Raw genomic sequence first — 21,182 nt, 5'->3', positions numbered from 1 at the left:
GCAGTTTCAGCTAACGTTAGTGTGTAGCAATGCCCGGGAAATGGGTGTAACATGGATTTTCTTCTTAATTAACATGTATACATAGACATTTCATGAAACATTAGGTCCTGAATATTGAAGTCATGGAATTTTATTGGTAAAAATGTGTACGAACCCTGCTACCTGTAACGTGACCCACAGGCACTGGGCTCTGCTTGTGGTGCTTCCCAGACATTCATATACTTTTGTAAGCCACAGAGTGCTCTACATTTCAAGACTTACATATGAGATTGCTTATGCAAGTGGTGGTGATCGTTTGTGATTCTTGATCTGTAAAGTACAGTCACTTGACTGCATTATAGAGTTCTCAGACTCTGTTCTGTGACTGTTAGTTGCAGAGTACGTTCCTAATTCAGTGGCACATCCTCTAGTGTAGCCCAGTCTTCGATCACTCTTTGTGGGTAGTCTAAATATACCATTCATAATATACTCAAACTCCAGAGCCCCGACGCGGATTTCATGCTTAAGTCATCTTGCTCTGAATGATGCTTGATGCCTTTGAGCGCTGAACTCTTCCTAACCCCTTCCTGGTTTATGATTGATCAAATTTCTTAGTGGTTACCTATTTCTGCACAGCTCTTGATGGGCTTAGTCTCGATACCCTTTTTTTAATCCCATTTTTTATTCCTTAAGCTTTTTTGGTGGTATAAAAACACAAAGACCATGAAACAAGGTGCCACACAGGGCAACAAAACATTTAAAAAGACCTTTAGGTACAGGAGGAGGGTATTTAGGCAGCACAAGGCACAAGAAATATCGACCGTGGCCAGATACAGCAATTATTTATCAAGACCGCAAGGATGAGACTGTCCAGCACATAATATAAGAATGAGTTCAGCTTTAAAGAGCAAGATATGGGCACATAACGCCTATCAATTAGGCCAGATCGCATCAAATTTATGTGGAGCATTATGGGGAAGATATGTATGCTTCTCAGAGTGCAATTTTATTCATATCGGAAATCCAATCTGTCAAGGTTGATGAGGTAGCAGATATTCATTTAGAGGCTATCAGCTTCTTTGCACTAAAAAGAGACCTTATAATTGCCAGAGATAGGTTAGGTTCGTACAGGTCAGGGTCAACATACCCCAAAATACAAAGTATAGGATTAGGTGTTAGAGCAATATCGAACAAATCATTTGGTGTGGAGATCACTCTTTGCCAGTATCCAGTGAGCCTGGGGCATCTGCATAGTACATGTACACACTGTGCATTGCGAGTTGTCTATGGCCATTACTATGGTGGAATTCTGCCGTGAGGTAGACTCTGTGCAGGATAACGGGTTGGGTCACCCTGTGTGTAGAGAAGAGACACCAGCAGGCCATTCTGTAGCACGTCCTTGCAGAGATTGTCCAAAGGGACATCTAAATCTTACCACCTAAGTTTAAAGGAAATTGGAAACCTAAAAATTAAAGAAGTTCATGCAATTTAAGTTAATTTAATAAAAAAATAAATGCACATTTTTTTTTATTTTTTTTGCAGGTAAAATAATGTGGATTTAATTTTTATTGCAGGAGCCTGTAAAGCATTGCACCAGCGATGTAGGTCTCCTGAAAACTGTCGGTGTATTGGCTTACCTGTACATCCCATATGGGTAAGCCGATATTTCCTGACAAAAAGTCTCAATTAACTACCACAGTGCCATGGTCATTCATTTAAAACTACAAGCCGACAGCCACTTAGGATGTCAGGCTTGTAGTTCATTCAGACACAAGGAGCTGTGTGTCTGAATGATGCGACCGTGTGGGCTGAGCCTGGCTCGACCACGCTGTTTTCAAATAGTGGCAGTACACGGAATTTCTCCCTGTACTATTGCCACAGGGAGGTGGGCGGTGGCCACAGCACTGGGAACATGTTGCATTTTCCACCATAAAATTGGGTGGAACAGGTTACATGTTCCCAAGGGTGAACTTATCCTATAATCAATAATTGTGTATAAGCCTGTGAGATAAGACCTTTGGTGGACTTTGCTTGGGCAGTGGAATCAAATAGGGGCATGGAGGAGAACTAGGTGGCCGGGGTCAGACCTGTGGGCATGGTGTAATTGATAATGGATTTATATTGCTAAAACTATTGTTAGTCTATTGGAAATTCAGAACGCAACTGTTGGAATGTTATCGGGATACCCCCTGAGTAAAGTTGGGCTGGTGTGGTGACCTCCGCCTGCTCCCATTTCAAGAAGCCCTCCAGCCAAGAGAGCTCAGAGCGTTTCTCATTCAACCAGAGAGGGGTAGGTTCAGTTTGGCCGGTATTGCCTAACAGGGCTTTGGCCGCATGCCAGACTTTGTGCATCAAAGTTAAAGTGGGGTTTACTGGGTGTATGCTAGCCATGGTGGGGGTTGTCTAGGACTTGTAATGGGCTTTGGCTTTGCAGCAAGGAAGAGATTATGGTGAAGGTGGACATTTTGGGGGCTCCTCACCCTGCAACATCTTGGAGTAGGGCTGCAAGGAAAAGTATCCACAGGTTAGGAGCTGCTAGTCCCCTCTGATCTTTGGGGTACTGCAGGTACTTACATTTACAGCGGCTCCAGCTAAATTTTGGCAACAGAGACCGCTTTGAAAAACTTGGTCCGCCTGATTGTCGCCTCTATAGTCCAGTGTCCATCAGACCTGGCCCTGTAATTTTTACTGGTGGCCAGACTGTCATTCTGTGACCCGGGTCTTGCCATATGCCTCTGGAGGGTTTAAAAGTCATGCTAAGTTGATATCCACTAAAGTTCCCTGAAGAAGCAGAGAAAGTGTTCTGTGAAACGCATTGTACCTTTAATTGTCATTTGAAACTATCCATGCATGTACTGGAAATACATAAATCACGCCGCTACACTGTTTTGTATACATGTTTTTACATTTAATTGGAGATTTTAAACCATGTTTGTACAATAAAATTCCTTTTTAATATACGTCAAATTGTGTATGTTCTCAACTCGAGTGACAACCCCATGTCCTATAAAGTCCTATTCTTTTATGTAGGGGTATCTTTCCCCTTTCTTGACCGAATTTGATATATATTTAGAATGTGGATATGGGGTGTTGTAGTAGAGCAATGGTGTAATTAGTTCTGGTATAGAGCGTGTGGTAGAAACTGAAGGTCTCTAGGATATTGAGTTTCAGTGAATAAGCGACCAATGGTGCCCTGTATGGTTCCCACATTGGAAGTAGGGGACTGACTTGTCAATAGTCTGCCAGTCTGCTCGCCTTCTGTCCAGGAGAGTCATTTCTGGAATAACTGTTTATGCTGTGCCTTGCGTAGAGATAGCTTTTGCAGCTAAGATTGCATTTCCAATTCATATGTGTCTGCAATCCAGTATATGTGATTTTCAGGGGTGGGATAGTGTACATAGGTGGTCTCCGCATCGAATATTGGCCCGGTCCATTCAAAAAGGTAGGCTTGAGCGTGTCCCACTCCACCATTGGTGGAGCAGTAGAAGCATTCATATCTATAAAGGTAGTGATGGCTGGATAGATTCATGGGAAAAAATTATCGAGAGCCAGAAGTGATTGAGCCTCCAGCCAGCTGCCTGAGGCCGCCAGGCAACATTGACCCGACAGCACTAGTAGAGAGTGGACCCCTCTCTCCTGTATTTCATCTGAGGCAATATGGGCAAGGGCCTCAGGGGAACCTAGAATAAAGTCTACTCATGACAGGGAATTGTGAGAGTTAAAATGGCAGGTGTTCTGGAGGTCATGAGGGTGCAGAGTATGTCAGAAGTCCTGAAGGCCGAACTCACCACAGAGTTTGCTTAACCACTTCCCGACCACCCTCTGCCTTTTTACTGCGGCAGGGGTGGCTCTCCTGCGCAACCCGGCGTAGACCTACGTCAGTCGCGTGCAAGAAGATAGGGGGCGAGCTCCCGCCCCCACTCGGCAGCGGGAAAGTCGCTGCACGGGTCAGGTGACTCCAATTGCCGTCTTACACCCGCTGGGAGAGCAGGACGGTCGGCTGTTGTAAACACAGCCGAACGTTCTTCTCCCTGAAATGATCAGAGCTCATGTGATCCTTCTATATAGGATCACGTGTCTCTATGTTCATTTCACAAGCCACGCCCCCACCCGACCCCACAGTTAGAATCACACCCCTAGGCTCACATTTACCCATTGTTTACCCATAGGGTTAACCCCTTCCCTGCCAGTGTCATTATTATAGTAACAGTACATATTTTTAGCACTAATTGCTGTAGTAAATTCACTGGTACCTCCAAAAGTGTCAAATATGTCAGGGCTGCGATCTGTCCGCCGAAATGTTGCAGTCCCGCAAAAAATCACAGGTCGCCTCCATTACTAGTAAAAACAATAAAAATGACATAAATCTTTCCCGTAGTTAGTAGACGCGATAACTTTTGCGCAAACCAATCAAAATATGCTTATAGCGATTTTTTTTTTTTTTTTTTTTTACCAAAAATATGTAGCCGCAAACAATTTTTTTAAAAAAAATAGTTTTTTTTTTTTGTTTTTTGAGAATGTCATATAGCAGAATGTGAAAAATATATATATATATATATATTTTTTTTTTTTTTTCAAAATTGCCGCTCTTTTTTTGTTTTATAGCGCAAAAAATAAAAACCGCACAGGTGATCAAACGCCTCCAAAAGAAAGCTCTATTTGGGGGGAAAAAAGGACATCAATTTTATTTGGGTACAGCATCGCACGACAGTGCAATTGTCCATTAAAATAACGCAGTGCCGAATGGCAAAACAGTGCCTGTTCATTAAGGGGGCAAATCCTTCCGGTCTTAAAGTGGTTAAAGGGGACCGTGTGTCTGAGGTGGTAAGCTTTGAAGATCGAAGCCTATCCAGGGCAGCATCAAACACATTGTTACATTCCCCTTCCACTAAAACGGGCAGCTACAGTTTGTAAGATAGACCTTTAACTAGCAGAAGGAGTACGTCGGGCAAATAGGGAGGTAGTATATAAACATTGACAATAATGCAACGTCTATCAAAAAAGCTTGCAAAATAGACCTTTTTCCACCTCTAGTACAAACAAAGGCAACCACCCCAACCTAAAACTGCCATTAATCTATTCATTGTTCTATATGTGCTCCAACTCAGGAGCGCTCAAAATTATAGCGTTAGTACACTGGGGTGCCTTGACGTGGCCTATGCAGCTTACACATGCTTTTGAAAATGTGTACAAACTAAACCCCTTGGTATTAACGTGAACTGTTGGACAAGGTCAATTCTGTTTTTTCCAGGCTGGCTGGTAAGTGATCTGGGAATTTTTGTTTGTTTTGACATTTGTTCGCCTCTACCTGTTCGCAAGAGAAGCTAGAGCCAGTAAAGACCAGGGTTGATGCACCCCTTGAGTAAGTTGAGTGATAGACCAACTGTACGTAGTGCTGCTCTAGAATCCTTGTGTCAGTGGTGGCATGCATCTCATGCAAGCAGATCAGAGCTGGTTTGGACAACATCAATGTATCAAATGCTGATTGCCTTTTCAAGGAGTTGCTTGAGTCCCTCATGTTCCAAGATATAATTCTAACCGTGTGATTAGACATAGGAAGTAAAACCAAAAATCTTGCTTGTATAGCACATGTGGGGAACAGGCGTTGGCGCTGAGACAGTCCAGAGGCCACGAGACCTATGGGGTAACATTAGGTAGGCAAAGAAGGTGGGGTGAGAACAAAACAGCAGACCAACAAAACAGTCTTACCAAACCGGAATGCAGATCCAGCAAAGCAAGAGACAGTAGATGGAAATGTACATACGGGAAAGAAGACGTAAAGCCCCCCCACAGGGGAATGGTGAGAGGGATCTATAAACTGGCATGTGTAGCATGCTCTATGGCTGATGAGTCAGGGACCACAGCAACTAGAACCAGGTATGACCATACTCAGAAGTGAGCAGTAGTAATATGCCAAAGGCCATAAGTGGCAGACAGTAGGGTGGTAGAGAAAGCAGGCAACTGTAGAAGCTATCATTATAGTTTCTCTCCAGCCAGTCCGCTGCAGTCCTTGGAGAATCAAAGTGAGTGGTATCATTTGCAACCACTCAAGTTTTGCAGGATCGGGTATTGTAGATGAATTTGCAGCAGCCAATTCCTGGTTTCTTGAAATCGAGCACATTGTTTTTGCACTTCTGGGGAGAAGTCCAGGAAAAGCATCATTTTGGTGCTGTTGTAGGTAACCTCTTTCAGCTCTCTGGCACTGCAAATTATATTCTCCTTGTCTCCATAGTTTAGAAGATAAACCAGATACGAGCATGGAGGTTTTAAGTGAGGCAGAGGCCTGGTAGGAACGCAGTGGGCCTTAGCAAGCAAGGAAGAGGTGTGTTCCTTCCCAATCGCATCTGTCGGAGAAATCAGAGGTTTTGGGGCACTCCGTGTGTTCTGGTAGGCCCACCAACCTAATAATGCAGTGAAGCCAGTTCTCCAGGTCCTCAAACCTCTGTAGATTGGCATCAATCTTACGTATGGGTTCTTTGACCTCTGCACAGCAAATGCAGTGCATCTTCGAAGTCGCCCACACAGCCTTCCAGTGCTGATGTGCATTCCCACCCCTTTTAGAGATCATGTCAAAGTAAAGTTTTTTACCTGATGAACTGTACCTGTCATGGTATTGGTGGGTTGCCTGGAACAAATCTATAATGCTCAGCTCTGCAGCCTGTCCAGGAAGAGGGAGGCAGGCAGTACTTAACTGTGCAAGAGGTGTCCATGGCACAGGCACTCGGTTCTGGCTGTAAGACTGCAGGAGAAGGACCATAGTCAGGCTGAATGTCTGGTACAGACAGGTCAGTAGGCTAAAAAACCTCTCCTTCATGGTCTGTGCTCTGGAGCCGAGCGAACTGCTCAAGCTTGGATGCCACTGTCTCCTTCACCTTCTTCCTAGTGGTGCAGACACTGTGGGTATTCTGTAGCACACCGCTGCCATTTTGTACTCTGCTCAGCAGTGCTCAAAAACTTCTCGTTCTTGATCATAGCTGTGAATCCTGCACCCGAGGGGTAGAGAGGAGGCTACAGAGGAGGGAGAGCTGGTCGGTGGGGTTTAGTATATAGCATCAAATGGAGGAAAACAAACCTGCCATGGGGGTCCGTGCGTATTTCCATAATTGAGACCTGCACATTTTTGGAAATAAGGACAGAAGCACCCCGCGAATGGGAGTTGTAAACAGAGTGGTACGCCCAACCAATCCATGGCATTTCAGGGCACGTTGGAGATGGTCAGTGATGTGGGTTTCCACCAATACCACCACGTCCGCCCTATAAGATTTGAGACATGCAAATACAGCTGAGCGTTTCAGTTTGTCCCTGAGCCTGCGGACATTCCACGTGACCAATTTTACGGTGGCCATGAGTGGACATTAATACACGAAGGGAGAGCTAGTACAGCGGATTGCCTCAAGGCAGGTCTACAGGTAGCACAATAGGACATTAAGGCACTGGAAAAAAAATAGTATGACTGTTGAATACAATGCACCAAGTATAAAAGCACATAAGAAACATGTAAGGTGGAACAGTGGTAGGACTCATTGTAGAAGCTGAAAGTTGTAGACGCAGTGACTACACGTCAGTCTGCGACCGTAGTCCGCTCTTGGTGCGGTGAAGAAAAAATGTGTTCATCTGGAGAAAAATAGGCATAGAGGCAGCAACATGGAGATCAGGAGAGAGGAGTAACTGAAGTTCTGGAAGGCATATGAGGTGAGAGGAAACAAGGTGCCGAGCGTGCAAGGCTGTAGGAAAGCAGGTCCAAGACAGCAGTCTCCACAGTTGAAAACGTAAGCAGGAGTCGGGGTGAGGGACAGATGCGGGAGAGTAAACGCTGTATAGAACAGACACAGTAGGCCCCCACAAACCCAGAACAGTCAGGAGGCCATGCAAACAGGATCCCCCTGAGCAGAGCAAAGGAAAATTAAAGGAACACTGTCATCATAGAGAGATCACCATCAGGCAGGATTATTCCTAGCCGCAGCCAGAAAAGTGGTCGGGTCAGGGCCCTCAGCACCTTCAGGGAGCCCAATAAACCTGACATTGCAGCGTCTAGCCCTGTTCTCCATGTTATCTTGCTTTTGGGACAGTTGCTGCATTTGCCTTTGCAGGGATTCAGTAATGTGTTGTAAAGGGTGTAGTGTATCCTCTGCGCGGCCCAGTCTGTTCTCACCTTCAGTCACCCGGTCTCTGTTTGGCCATATCCTACCTAATCAGGGAGATAGCTATTTTTACCTCTTCTTCAATTTTGGAGGTCAGGGTAGTTTGACATGTGCAGATCGCTTCCGGGACCCTGGCGGTGTCAGCAGTAGCAAAGGCCTCGGAGGTGGTGGTGCCATCTTCCTCAGGGGTATCCTTCTCCTGCCACCTGAATTTGTCTAGCGCAGGGATGGCCGAGGACGTCTTCTGCGGCGGCGACATGCTCCGGAGGGTCTGAGGTAAGTAGTCTGCAGGTTTAGGTAGCAAAAGGAGCGGTGGGGCACACAGGATGAGCGGAGAAAGAGAGAGCGGAGCTCACATGCGTCCTACACCATTGCCGTCCAGGCCACGCCCCCTCATAACCCTATTTTAAACTCAAAGCAAATGAGCTCACTACAGTTTAGTCTTCATTGAAGCTGTGAAGACCTGCTGGAAGCAATTTGGCTTGTTAATTGCATGGATCTTTTGTCAATTTTGCATAGAGCACTTTGGTTTTATGTGCTGATCTGTCAACCCTTTGGCCAAGGAGCAGTTGCCCCATTAAGATCAAGCGCACCATCTTTTCAGATTTATGATATTCCATAATACAAACTAAGCCTTCACCTGCCACTCCCTCTTTGGCCTCTTGCCTTCAACCTTCTTGTGTCACTTTACAGATTAGCAGACCTACCTCCTCGGTGGTCTCTTAGACCAAGGTGCCATTGCCCCGGTTCCTTTGTCTCAAGTTTTAGAAGTTCTCTAACCTAGTCCCTCAAAGAGAACATTCATCTCTCTTGAGGCCTAGTAGTTCAAAAATGTTGCATTTTAGCCACCAGATATACCTTTCTTCACCTTCCCTACGGAGACATTCTGGCTTCTGTAATCATTTTAGGCAGTGCCCCCACTGGTCCTTAGCTTCCATACCTCTAATTTCTCTTACGTCCTCCGACAGTCGCCGCCCACTCATACAGTCTTCACCAATGGGGTATTGACTTCCTCTCCTTAGGAGTAGCTAGACAAAAGACTTGTTAAAACAAAAGCATTACCATAGACACACCCATGGGGGCTGTCCCACTGGTCCAATACCCCTCCTGCAATGGCCATCCCAACTCAGTTTGTCTTCTGCCTAGTTCAGGAGTAGTCAGGCTTCTCTGTGCTGGGGCTACAGTCTCAGCCTTCTATTTTATAAAGACAGACAGAGGCGCCTCTAAGTGTAGACTTTATGCAACAGGTTTAATGAATAAAATTATGCACTCACATTAGTTAGCATATATTCATGCCCATAAAACAAGGTTCCAGTGTCCGATGCAGATGACATCATCCAGGTTCGACTATCCACCAAGCCTCGCTGTCAAGCAAATACACCGAGCCTACTTCCTGGTTTTAACCTTGCCGTACAAGCCGGCCACGGCAAAAGGATTTCAGCTCCAGCAGGACGGATGTCCATGACCGGATGATGTACACTTCTCCACACTGGAACCTTGTTTTATGGGCATGAATATATGCTTACTAACGTGAGTGCATAATTTTATTAATTAAACCTGTTGCATAAAGTCTACACTTGGAGGCGCCTCTGTCTGTCTTTGTTTTAGCCCTGTGGAACCCCTGGTTTTTGGTTTCTGGATGGCTGCCCTACATGGTGGACTTTTTCTCCCCCTGTGCCATTAATGACTTTTAACTCCATGGACTTATGGTTTGATATGTGATCAAGCGCCTGTTAACATTGTGTATTTCTGTTTCTTCTATTTTATGCTTTTATTTTCTGAAAATGTCATTTTTTCTTTGCATTACTAGCGGTTTATTTTGTCAGCTTTTAGTTAGTCGGATCTTCGGATGAAGATGGAGTTTGCAGAGCTGGGAATCGGACTGGTGGAGGATCAGATGGAATCCCAGCCCGCCATCGAGCGTTTAATAGGCTATGTGTTCGCCCTGGCCTCACAAACGACCCATCCCTGTCCTCGGGGATGCAGCCTTGTTAGGTGGCTACCTCACCGGACACAAGCGCGGTTCGTCCGTGCACTCCTGGTGTCCTGCGTTTTTGGCTGGCGGCACTCCCCTGCCATCTGAGGGTGGGCGGTTTTCCGTGTATTATGAGGCACCCAACGCCATCGGGTACAGGTAAGTACACTCTGTCTGGGGTCGGCAGACCTCTGTGTCTGTGGTGTCCCCTATGTCTGTGCGTTTTTGGGCTTCCTGGTCCCTGCGGGGGTTTTTCTCTTACAGCCTGCGCTGTGTGGGGTTTGGGGGATCCCTCTCCTGTGTCACTAAGGTGCTTGGAGGTACAGACTGGTGTGGCGACCGCTGCGGGGTTAAAAACCGCTGCTCTGCCATTTTAGGTGTGGGCAGCATGTCTGGCTTCACTGTGGGCGCTTGTAAGGCATTGTGTGTAGTGTATTTTGGCGCCTTACGATGCCATCTTGTGTGTGGCAACGATCGTTCCGAGCACATGTCGGCGGCCATTTTGCCGAAGCCTCCCATTTACTTTGCATAGGCATCCATGTTTCCTTAGCCTGCAGCCTCTGTTCAGTCTCTGCATGACATCACTTCCTTCCTTTTTCTCAGGAGCGACCATAGGAGCTGGTAACACTTCTGAGGGCTCTGTACTGCTGTCCTTTCTTTTACTCCATTGTGCAATCTTCCTGGCTCGGTTTGTCCCTGCGGGGGTTCTGTGTTCCACAGTGCATTGTAGCGGTGTGCTGCGGGGTCCGCGGCGCTCTTAAAGGGCCAGTACCTCAAAAAAAAAAACTTTTTTGTTTGCAGTGGAATCCCAGGACAGCAAATTCCCTCCAGCCTTGGTAAGGGGATTCAGGTTCTTCTGAATCCTGTACTCTGACTAATTTTTCTGCTGTTGTGGCGACTTTGGTGTCCAAAATGGATGTGCTGATGTCTGAACATGCTGCTAGAAAAAGGCCTAGGCTTTCTTTTTCTTCTGATTCTGAATGTGACATGGTTGCTGTGGGTAGCGTGCCTCTTTCAGGGTCTCGCTCTTCTCAGGACCCGCAAGAGTCTGAGGGGGAGGCGGAGGTTATAGGGGTGGATGATTCCCCCCCTGGGACGCCAGAGGAACGCTTAGCTATGGACGCGCTGATTTCTGCCATTAAAGAAACACTACATTTAGAGGATAAGCCCAATCCTCCGGGCATTGTGTCATCTTTTGGTACACACAGGACCCGTAAGACAGTGCAGGTTTTTCCCTGCCCCGCTGAGTTTCATCACACTGTGAATGAACAATGGTGCAATTTAAAACACACCTTCACAGTGCCTAAGAGGTTTCAACTTCTCTACCCTTTTGCGTCTACTACGGTTGCACGCTGGTGTGTGGCTCCTCAAGTGGATCACACTATAGCCAGATTGAACAAGGCTACACTGGTTCCTACCGAGGATTCTCCAGGATTTAGGGATCCTACGGATAGGAGGCTGGAATCGCTTGCCTGCCACACCATGTGGTGGCGGGTTCCATGCTCAGGCCTATTTTCGCCTCTGTCATGGCGGCTCAGGCTGTGGCGGACTGGACCAAGATGCTCAGACGCACACTCGTGGCTGATTCTGCCCCCACCCCCTACCGTGGAGATGGTGGACCAGATTTATCATGGGGTCATGTATTTGTGCGATGCGGCCTTAAATGAGGCCCCTTTGGCTGCGCGCCTGTCCAATGTCGCGGTGCTTAAATACCGGCTGATATGGTTGAAGAGCTGGTCGGCTGACCAGAAATCTAGGAAGGCGGTGGTTGACATTCCCTATGCGGGCTCTCCCCTTTTTGGGGAATCCCTGGATGAATTGGTTAAGGGAGTCACTGGGGGCAAGAGCACTCTGCTGCCCCAGAATCCTAAGGGCAAGTTTTTCCGAGGCAAGCAGGGTCCTGCCTTTTAACCTGATCAGGGTTCCTTTCGTTTAAGTCACAGTACAAGGGGAAACCCTTCAAGGGCCAGGGTGGCCAGAGAAAGCCCTGGGCCGGCAAACATAAATCCGGCCAGGCTGGTGCGGTGACTCAGTCTGTCTCTGCCTGAAGGGGCGCCCTCATCCATTTTAGGGGTGAGGGGAGGTTTGCGCGGTTTCCTCCAACCTTGGCTGCTCCGAGTTCAGGACAGGTGGGCTCAGGAAATCATTCGATCAGGGTGAAAGATCGAATTTCTTTCACTTCCGGCGGACAGATTATTTCCCTCAAATCTTCATTTGACACCAGGGCGGTTACCAGACCTGCATCAAGCGGTGCAGGATCTCCTCACTCAGGGGGTAATTGTCCCGGTGCCTCATCGGGACAGGTTTCGGGGGTTTTACTCAAATCTGTTCAATGTGCCCATAAAGGAGGGCAAAGTGCGTCCGATTCTGGACTTGAAAGCTCTGAACCGCTTCGTGCGCGTTCGAAAATTCCGCATGGAATCGCTCCGCTCGGTGGTGGCCTCTCTGAGCCCGGGAGAATTCCTGGCCTCTATCGACCTGAAGGATGCGTATCTACACATCCCCATATTCGAGGGTCATCAGAGGTACCTCCGATTCGCTATCGCGGAGGAACACTATCAGTTTGTGGCGTTACCTTTCGGTCTCGCTTCGGCTCCAAGGGTCTTTACCAAAGTGTTGGCGCCTGTTCTGGGACTGCTGCGGGCACAGGGCATTGCGGTCTTGGGTTATCTGGACGATCTCCTGTTAAGATCGAGTGCCAGTCAGAGCCTGCTGCGCGATATGTCCACTACGGTCCAGACACTCCAGGAGTTCGGTTGGACGATCATCGTTCAGAAGTCGACCTTGTCTCCTTCGGTTCGTCTCCCGTATTTGGGAATGGTTCTGGACTCTGCTCAAGCGAAGATGTTCTTACCGGAGGACAAGCTCCGGACTCTGCAATCCGAGATCAGGTCCCTCAGGGACAATGAATCCTCGTCACTCAGGACCTGTATGCCGTCTCTGGGGTTGATGGTATCGGATAAATAGTCCTAAAAAGGAATGATTAAAACCAGACTGGTGATAGGGTGTTAATATTAAATTCCATCATCCAAATATGAACAGCACAAAGAGCATCAGCTGCTGTGTGGCGGTGGACCCGCTGTATCCTATAGGACTGGGAAAGAATCCACCGACTGGATGTGTTCGGCCAAGCTGGCCATAAGGTTTGCCGAGATGTTGTCATTGGCTACCAGGGATGCCAAATCTGATACCGCTGACGTCATCTCTGCACGCCTTCTTGCAAGCTTGACTGTACACATCCAGTTGGTTGATTCTCCCCCAGTCCTATTTGCTACAGCTGGTCTGCCATCACACAGCAGCTGATGTCTTTCTTGGTGTGCCGCTAGTGCTCCCTGGCTGCCCTCACACACCAGTAATTCCTTAATTTACGGTGTCCGTACAACAGGGTTACACACATTACCACTTAACCTTGAATTTACCATCCTGGAGATGTTGGAATTTATTTTTGACACACACTATTACCAGTCTGGTTTTAATCATTCCTTTTTATGACGACCTAAAAAATTATGCATAATTTTATCACCAATTTTTGTGGGACTAATTGTATCAGTCAGCAATATCATCTGTTTATGTGGCTGTACAGACTCTCATCCCCCAGCGCTACATTTTGAGGATACCTGTTATTTTCGTTGTATTGGCATCCTGTTTGGTGCGATATATGTTCCCTTTAGCTTCGGATGGACATTTTATTTGCTAATTTGTGAATTGATAATTTCTCTATCGTTCTTTGACCTACGCAGTCCTCTGATGCATATCAGTAGGGTAATACCCCCCCACAAGAGTAGGACACTAGGCAGAATTTCTGGCTACTCCTATGGGCAGTCCCTGGGGGTATACCCTCTCTCTTCCTGCATAGGATGTCAGTTTTTTATCTTGCTAGTCAGGAGTAAGGACCTAGTTCCTTGCTGGGATCTATGGTCCTGGCATAGAAGTAATTTTTTGTGTAATTTTTTTTTTTTTTCTATCTCGCCTTTTTTTCGGAATGTTTTTTCCTGTTGAGATCTTCAAGCACTTATGCCGGGCTTGGCGACTGGCTCGGTCCCTATATCCAGTGGTCACCCCAGTCTGGCCAGCGAGTGAGTGTAGGCCTTAACTCCGCGCTGGGTCAGCCGCGACATAGTCCCACTGGACAGGGACTGGCCCGTGAGTTAAATGTCTCGCCAGAACACACACGACAGTCTAGTCGCAGCGTTCCTATTTGGCCGACAGCCTCCCCCCCCCCCCCACTCCAGTGGCATGGGGTCCTGTCAGGAAATGGCACCTGCGTGTCTTCCCGGTATGGTGAGTAAACGTCCCCCCCTTCCCTGGTGAAATTTGGGGGGAATGCGGGCCTTCCTCCCTGGGATGGTCAGACCCTCACATTCCCGGGTTTCCCCCTGTCCTGTGACCCCCCCAACCCGGTGCCACCTAAGGTGGATCCCCCCAGTCTCCAGGCTTAACAAGGCTACCATTATTCCGGTAGCGGATTCTCCATCTTTTAAGGACCCAGAGGATAGAAGGGCCAGAGGCTGTGGCCCGCAATGTGTACACTATAGCGGAGACTGCACTGAGGCCTGCTTTTTGCTGCGGCTTTTGTCACCCAAATGGTGACTGAATGGGCGAAGATGCTACGCCGTGGAGGGCAAACCTGTCCCTCCTGCCTGTGGGGAACTGTTGGACCAGATGGTGCAGGGGCTGCAATTTGCTTGCGATGCCGCGCTGGACACTGCTTCCCTATCGGGTCGCCTGCCGTTTTCGGCAGTGGTCATGAGGCATATACTCTGGCTTAAGTGTTGGTCTGCGGATCAGGATTCTAAGAAGGTTTTGATGGAACTCCCCTTTCAGGGGGACCGTCTGTTTGGGGCTACCCTGGACGACCTTATTAAAGGTGTTACAGGTGGTAAGAGTACCTTTCTCCCGCAGGCTTCCAAGGGTAGGGATCCTCGCCGTAGGCGGGGTCCGTCCTTTTTGGCTCACAAAGTATTTTCATTCCTCGGGGGCAGTCGATAAGGCAAAGCCCTTCAAGGCTCCCTTGGGTGCTTCCAAGCGTCTGGGAAACAGAAGCCTGGTTCCCCCAGGCCTGCGCATAAGGCCTCCTCAGCCTGAAGGTGCGCCTTCACCCGTGAATGGGGTGGGGGGATTCCTTTGCAGGTTTTCGGACTCTTGGCTTGACCCGGATCCCAAACTAAAGGGTCCGGAAAGTTGTGCGGTCCCGATACAAGATCGAGTTTCGATCCGTTCCTCTGGTCAGGTTTTTCCCTTCCAATATCCGCCTATCCCCGGATCCCTTGTGAGCGCTCTATGGGGCAGTGCAGGACTTGCTGCAACAAGGAGTGATGGTGTCCGTTCTGCACGTGGAATGTTTTCACAGGTTTTATTCCAACCTGTTCACGGTTCCCAAGAAGGAGGGCAAGGTGCGTTCGATCCTGGACCTAAAGGCACTGAATGTGTTTGTGCGCGCTCAAAAGATCAAGAAAAAAAAAACTATTTGCACTGGCTTCCATAGACATCAAGGATGCCTACCTTCACATTCCAATCTGTGCCGCTCAGCAACGTTTCCTCCGTTTTGCCGTGGGAGAGGATCACTATCAGTTTGTGGCGTTACCCTTTGGTCTTGCCTCCGCTCCTCAGGTCTTTACAAAGGTGTTGGCCCCGGTCCTGGCGTTGTTACAACAGCGGGGATATCAGTCTTGGGTTACCTGGACGATCTGCTTCTCGTGCGGAGTCCGCCGCATTGCTGACGGAACACTTGGGGGTTCCCCATGAGTACTCTGGATTGGTTTGGTTGGATCGTGAATCTTCAGAAGTCTGACCCCTTCTATGAGACTGGTCTATCTGGGCCTGACTTTGGACTCGTCCTCAGCCAGGATGTTTCTTCCTCCGGAAAATCTCCAGAAGCTCCAGTCAGCGGTTCATTTGTTGATGTCCAATGACCGGCTGTCCCTTCGGACCTGTATGAGAGTGCTGGGTCTGATGGTTCACGAATGGCCCAAAAAAAGGGATGCCTGCATCCGCTGCAACTATTTCTAGATTGATCTGACAGACAGCGGTGCAGGCTTATTCCATTAAGGGTCAGTTTCCACCTTTCCCTGTCAAGGCACATTCTACTCGGGCGCTTAGTGCTTCCTGGGCTTTTCGCCATCAGGCATCTGTGCTTCAGGTGTGCAAGACGGCGACCTTGTCTGTTCCCACGTTTACCAAATTTTATAAGGTGGATGTGATGGCATCTGTGGATGCCTCCTTTGGCGACAAGGTTTTGCAGGCTGCGGTTTAGAGGGCCCCTTGGCCTTCCTTGAGGGTGTTTTTCTGCTTGATTTCAGGTGGACCTCATCTGGTTGTTCTGATGAGTCCTGTGTGCCTGGTTGGCCATGTTGGCCTTGGGGACTGTTTTCTGTTCTGCTGTTCCCACCCCTCATTTGGGTACTGTTTTGGGACGTCCCTACTAATATGCATCAGAGGACTGCGTCCATCAATGAACGATAGAGAAAACTGGATTTTTGACTTACCTTAAAATCCTTTTCTTATAGGCTCATTGACGGACGCAGTACCTGCCCCTCTATTTTTTCAGTGGGTTGGTGTGCTTTTCTCTGACACTGCTTTGATACAAAACTGACATCCTATGCAGGAAGAGAGAGAGTATACCCCCAGGGACTGCCCGTGGGCGTAGCCAGAAATTCTTTCTGCCTAGTGTCCTACTCCTGTAGGGGGCGGTATTACCCTACTGATATGCATCAGAGGACTGCGTCAGTCAATGAACCTAAGCGAAAAGGATTTTACGGTAAGTCAAAAATCCAGTTTTTTATTTAGCAATTTATATTTTATTTTTGTATTTTATTGTCCACTGCATAGCGCCTGAAAAATTGTAAATTATTCTTCCTCCACTTTTGGGAATATTCTATTGGTTAGTGTTCGCCCAATTCTGGAGTTTTTTTTTTTTTTTGACATTGCTGCCTTGTCCCCATGACAGGTCACCTGGTTTTATTCCAGTTGGACAATGACATGGTGACGTGCTTAAACAGTTAAGAGGAGCAAGTGAAGTTGTTGCGACAAAAGTAGTTTGGATCCAGACTTGGGCAGAACTTTGTTTCAGTCCTGTTCTCTACATTCATTCCGGGTAAGGAAAGTTATTGGTCAAGCTTCCCCAACTGTGTTATAGAACTGTTATATTTAGACATAGGGGAAGCGGTTTATATATCTGAGTGCTTTCCATGCCCAAATCCTTGTATTTGGAGCCCCCAAATACCATTACTCTGTCCCTTGCTACTCCATACTATGTTTTCATCCTCATGGGGTTCTCCGGTGTTAGTCATCGCCTTTGCAATGAGTGTCTTGCCTCACACTCTTCTGTGCATTGAACCCTATTTTTTGAGCTTGTAATGAGATCAGGGGAGTTAAGATCTAAAATGACCTCTTAGGGAATTTTTCTGATATTTACCAGAACGTTGTCCCTTGTTCTTTCTATCTGGCTCCACTCATTCAAGTAAAACTTTTCTTCTTTTTCTTGATTGCATTTTAGTATGTGTGCTTCCTTCTCTCCCAGCTATGGCTTTGCTTTTTTTCATCTTCCATTATGGACCCGTTTGGGTGATTCAGTTTCATGCTCTTCATGATTTGGGTGGTTCTGGTAGATCAGCTTCCAAGCGTATGCTCTTAAGCATCAGTTTCTCATTTCTTGCTCCATTGCTCTGTATGCCTCAGGTGGACAGGCTTTCAAGTGTATGGTCTTAAAGATCTGTTTCTCCTTTCCCTCAAGACATACATCACTGATTATATGAATGTTTTGGTTTCTTCCTCCAGAATCAGGCATCGGCTTTGATTATGAATATGCTAGATTACCATCTGGTCTTCTATGTTCACATTTTGCTACATGGTAGAGTTTGCTGCTTCATCTCTTTCCAGCTTTGACATACAATCCTTCAGGTAGCTTTGAGCTTCAAGCATTGACTAGTTTTTCTATTTTCTGCATTAGACCTGTTAGGGATTGTTTGCCCACCACTGTGGACTGCTTTTTGACATCCCAATGGTGAAGGACATGTATTTCTCAATGGATGAGAAAACAAAAGATTTTTGCACTCACCATAAAATACTTTTCTTGGAGTCCACTAAGGTACGCTCCCTCTGGTTTCTGGATAATGCTTTTGGTACTGCTTTGCTACAAAACTTGGGAGGGGTTATCTTGGGCTGGCCTATGATTTTTTTTTTTCTATTGCCAGTGTCCTGTAGTCCTGTAGGTAGCATTATAGACTGAAGATGAAAGACAGTCTCCCTAGAAAAGGATCTTACGGTTAGTACTAAAATCATACTTTTTTTTTTTTTTTTATACTCCTACTTTAAAAGCAGTGGGTTCTTTCACATGTTCACCTTAACTTTGTGTGGCTTGTCACCCTGGATATGTTGTAATGCACTGGAAAAATGATTGAGTAAGGTGAGTGATAAATATTTAAACAAATAAAAACTTATTTGCCAATCACATCTAAAAATATTATACAAAACACAAGTAATATGCATATCTTATATCTTAATTATCCTGAATCACTGGGACTTTGAATGCCTTCAATTCCACCTACCTCAATGTTTTGTTTTTTTATGGAGAAATTTTCTCTTTATCCTTTTCTAGGCCATTATCAATGAGTGGGATGAGCAGGAGCAAAAAGTCAGAGACCGAGAACAGGAAGAGAACAGCCTTTTTAAATACAAGACTAAGAGTCTTGGCTCTGGACTTGCAGAAGACCAAGAGGAGGAGACTGAATTCCACTTGCACTTTCCCACTTATGAACAGGTATGGCAGTAATGTAGAGCATTACATTTTATCCAAATCAAAATTCAGAAGAATCTGAAAACTGTAGAATGTTTGCTTCTTTGTTGGTTTCAGATGATGTTATCATGGTATATTTTTGACGCAATTACTCATTTATATGTATATTATTTACCTTTATGCCAGGTTTGTTTCATATTTTGAAAGACAAGTCTGTCTGGTTCAACCAATAGAAAAAAAATAGATTAATTTGAAAACCTCCATATAGAGAATCATATACCTATAGTTGATGAAGAGAGGGAAAAATAAAATCTGAAGCTATTTTAATGCATTCAAAGCAGGTTTTTTTATGTTTAAGTTTGTTTTTATTTTAATACAATTTTTCATTTGCTCTAGGATTTTGCAGATCTAACAGCACAGCCTAGTCTAGATGAACGTATGGAGACAGAAACCAGTGATGAAGCAGAAGATAATATACTGGTGTCTGAGAGTTCAGCACAGACTTTAATACTTACTCACCAGCAGTTATGTTTAAGTACTGCCAAATCTCTCTGGTATCACCAGAGCCCAGAGCAGCATTATACCAAACATTACATCAATTTGTTCCTGTCATGTTATCAGACAAGCGGGGTCCTCATTGAAAATCTGTACCCCCTAACCGGTATGTTTTTTCTTTTTTTTTTCCCTAAAGTGTAATAAGAATATGTAACAGAATAGTAAAAATGCTTGGATGTTTTTAACCCTATATGCAGAATTAACAATGTGTGTTCAATACTGTTTAAATGTTAATGTATTAGGGAATTGTCAAATGTCACTGGCTTTTTTTTTTATTGGTTTTTTGAAAACCTGTGCAAATATATGGCATTCAACATGTATGATATACAGAAGCACCATATAATATTATAAAATATCAAAATAACAGTAGGTAAACATAAGGAAGAATATGTGAATAGTAATCAAAAACAATCAATGGTTAGTCCAGAAGGACCAAAGTTCCCAGTGTTGACTAAATTTGTGGAGTGTTTTGGAGCGAAGTGCTAGTGACTTTTATATTAAAATGTCAATCTGAGAGAAGCAACTACCTCAGAAAGGTTAGGGGCTTCAGTAAATTTTCAGCGTCTGGTAATGGTTGCTCTTGATGCCAATGTGTGCTACCACCCATCTAGTATTCATAGGAACGTATCTATTCCTAGAGTCAGAAGGGCTAGAGCAGGTGTGGACTTGGTCAGCATGCCTGTCACAGAAGATATAAGGCCAAAAACTTGGTTCCAGAAACAAATGATGTTTTCTCTTACGTCCTCCAACAGTCGCCGCCCCTCATAAAGTCTTCACCAATGGGTATTGACTTCCGCTCCGCAGGAGTAGCTAGGCATAAGACTTGTTAGAACCAAAAGCTTTTAACATAGACACCCCCATGGGGGCTGTCCCACTAGTCAATACCCCCCTGCAGTAAGCCATCCCTACTCGGTTTGTCTCTGCCTAGCGTTAGGAGTAAATAGGCTTCCCTGTGCAGGGGCTACAGTCTCAGCCTTCTAATCTTTTTCTTATGATTTTTATTTGCAAATGTCATTTTTTTTTTCTTTGCTTTACTAGCTGTTGATTTGTCAGCTTTAGTTTGTCGGATCTTCGGATGAAGATGGATAATGCGGAGCTGGGAATCGTATTGGCCGCCCTGGCTCTCCAGGGCAGAGGGTCAGAGGGATCCCCAGCCCGCCATAGAGCGTTCGGCTATGGTTCGCCCTGGCACTATAAACGTCCCATCCCTGCTCGCAGCAGGAATGCAGCCTGTGAGGTGATTACCTCACTGGACATGTCTGCGGTTTAGCTGCAGTGTCCTGCGTTTGTTGTGACTGACGGCATTCCCTGTCATATGAGGACAGAGGCTTTCCGTTAATAGAGGCACCCCATGCCCTCCGGTACAGGTAAGTACTTTTCTGTGTGGGGCCTCTGTCTGGGGTGGCAGTCTTGTGTTGCTGTGTGTCCCCTCATGTCTGTGCATTTGTGGGGCTCCCTAATGCGACCCCTGAGGGGGTCTTCTTTAATGCACTACTGGCGCTGTGTGGTGTTGGGGGCCCCTCTCCTGTGTCACTTTCAGTGTTTGGGAGGTGCAGACTGTGTGTGAAGCGGCCGCTGCGGCTGGAAACTGCGCGGTCCGCCATTTTGGATGTGGGCAGCATGTCTGGCTTCACTATGGGCTTTACAATTGCTTGCTATGTGGTGGTTTTGGCGCCATCTTGTGTGTGGCAGAACGATCATTCCGAGCACATGTCGGCGGCCATCTTGCTGAAGCCTCCCATTCTTTTCTATGGGCAGCCATTTTCCCTTAGCCTTGCAGCATATAGTTCAGCTTCTG

General features: G+C 46.4%; 1 protein-coding gene across 2 annotated transcripts in view; it reads left to right on the top strand.

Moving 5' to 3' along the window:
* Positions 1-21,182, top strand: part of MDN1 (midasin AAA ATPase 1) — a 902,759-nt gene that overhangs the window by 648,221 nt on the left and 233,356 nt on the right. For both annotated transcript variants that reach the window (XM_082250237.1, XM_082250236.1), the window contains exons 64-65: positions 18,692-18,853; positions 19,226-19,490. In XM_082250237.1, the coding sequence (XP_082106363.1) occupies positions 18,692-18,853; positions 19,226-19,490 (427 nt within the window). The remainder of the gene's footprint in view (positions 1-18,691; positions 18,854-19,225; positions 19,491-21,182) is intronic.

This window comes from Pelophylax lessonae (assembly GCF_965119305.1).
Source record: "Pelophylax lessonae genome assembly, chromosome: 3".
NCBI classification, from domain to species: domain Eukaryota; kingdom Metazoa; phylum Chordata; class Amphibia; order Anura; family Ranidae; genus Pelophylax; species Pelophylax lessonae.
The sequence above is the reverse complement of the archived record's forward strand: the minus strand, read 5'-3'. Positions and strand labels throughout refer to the sequence as shown.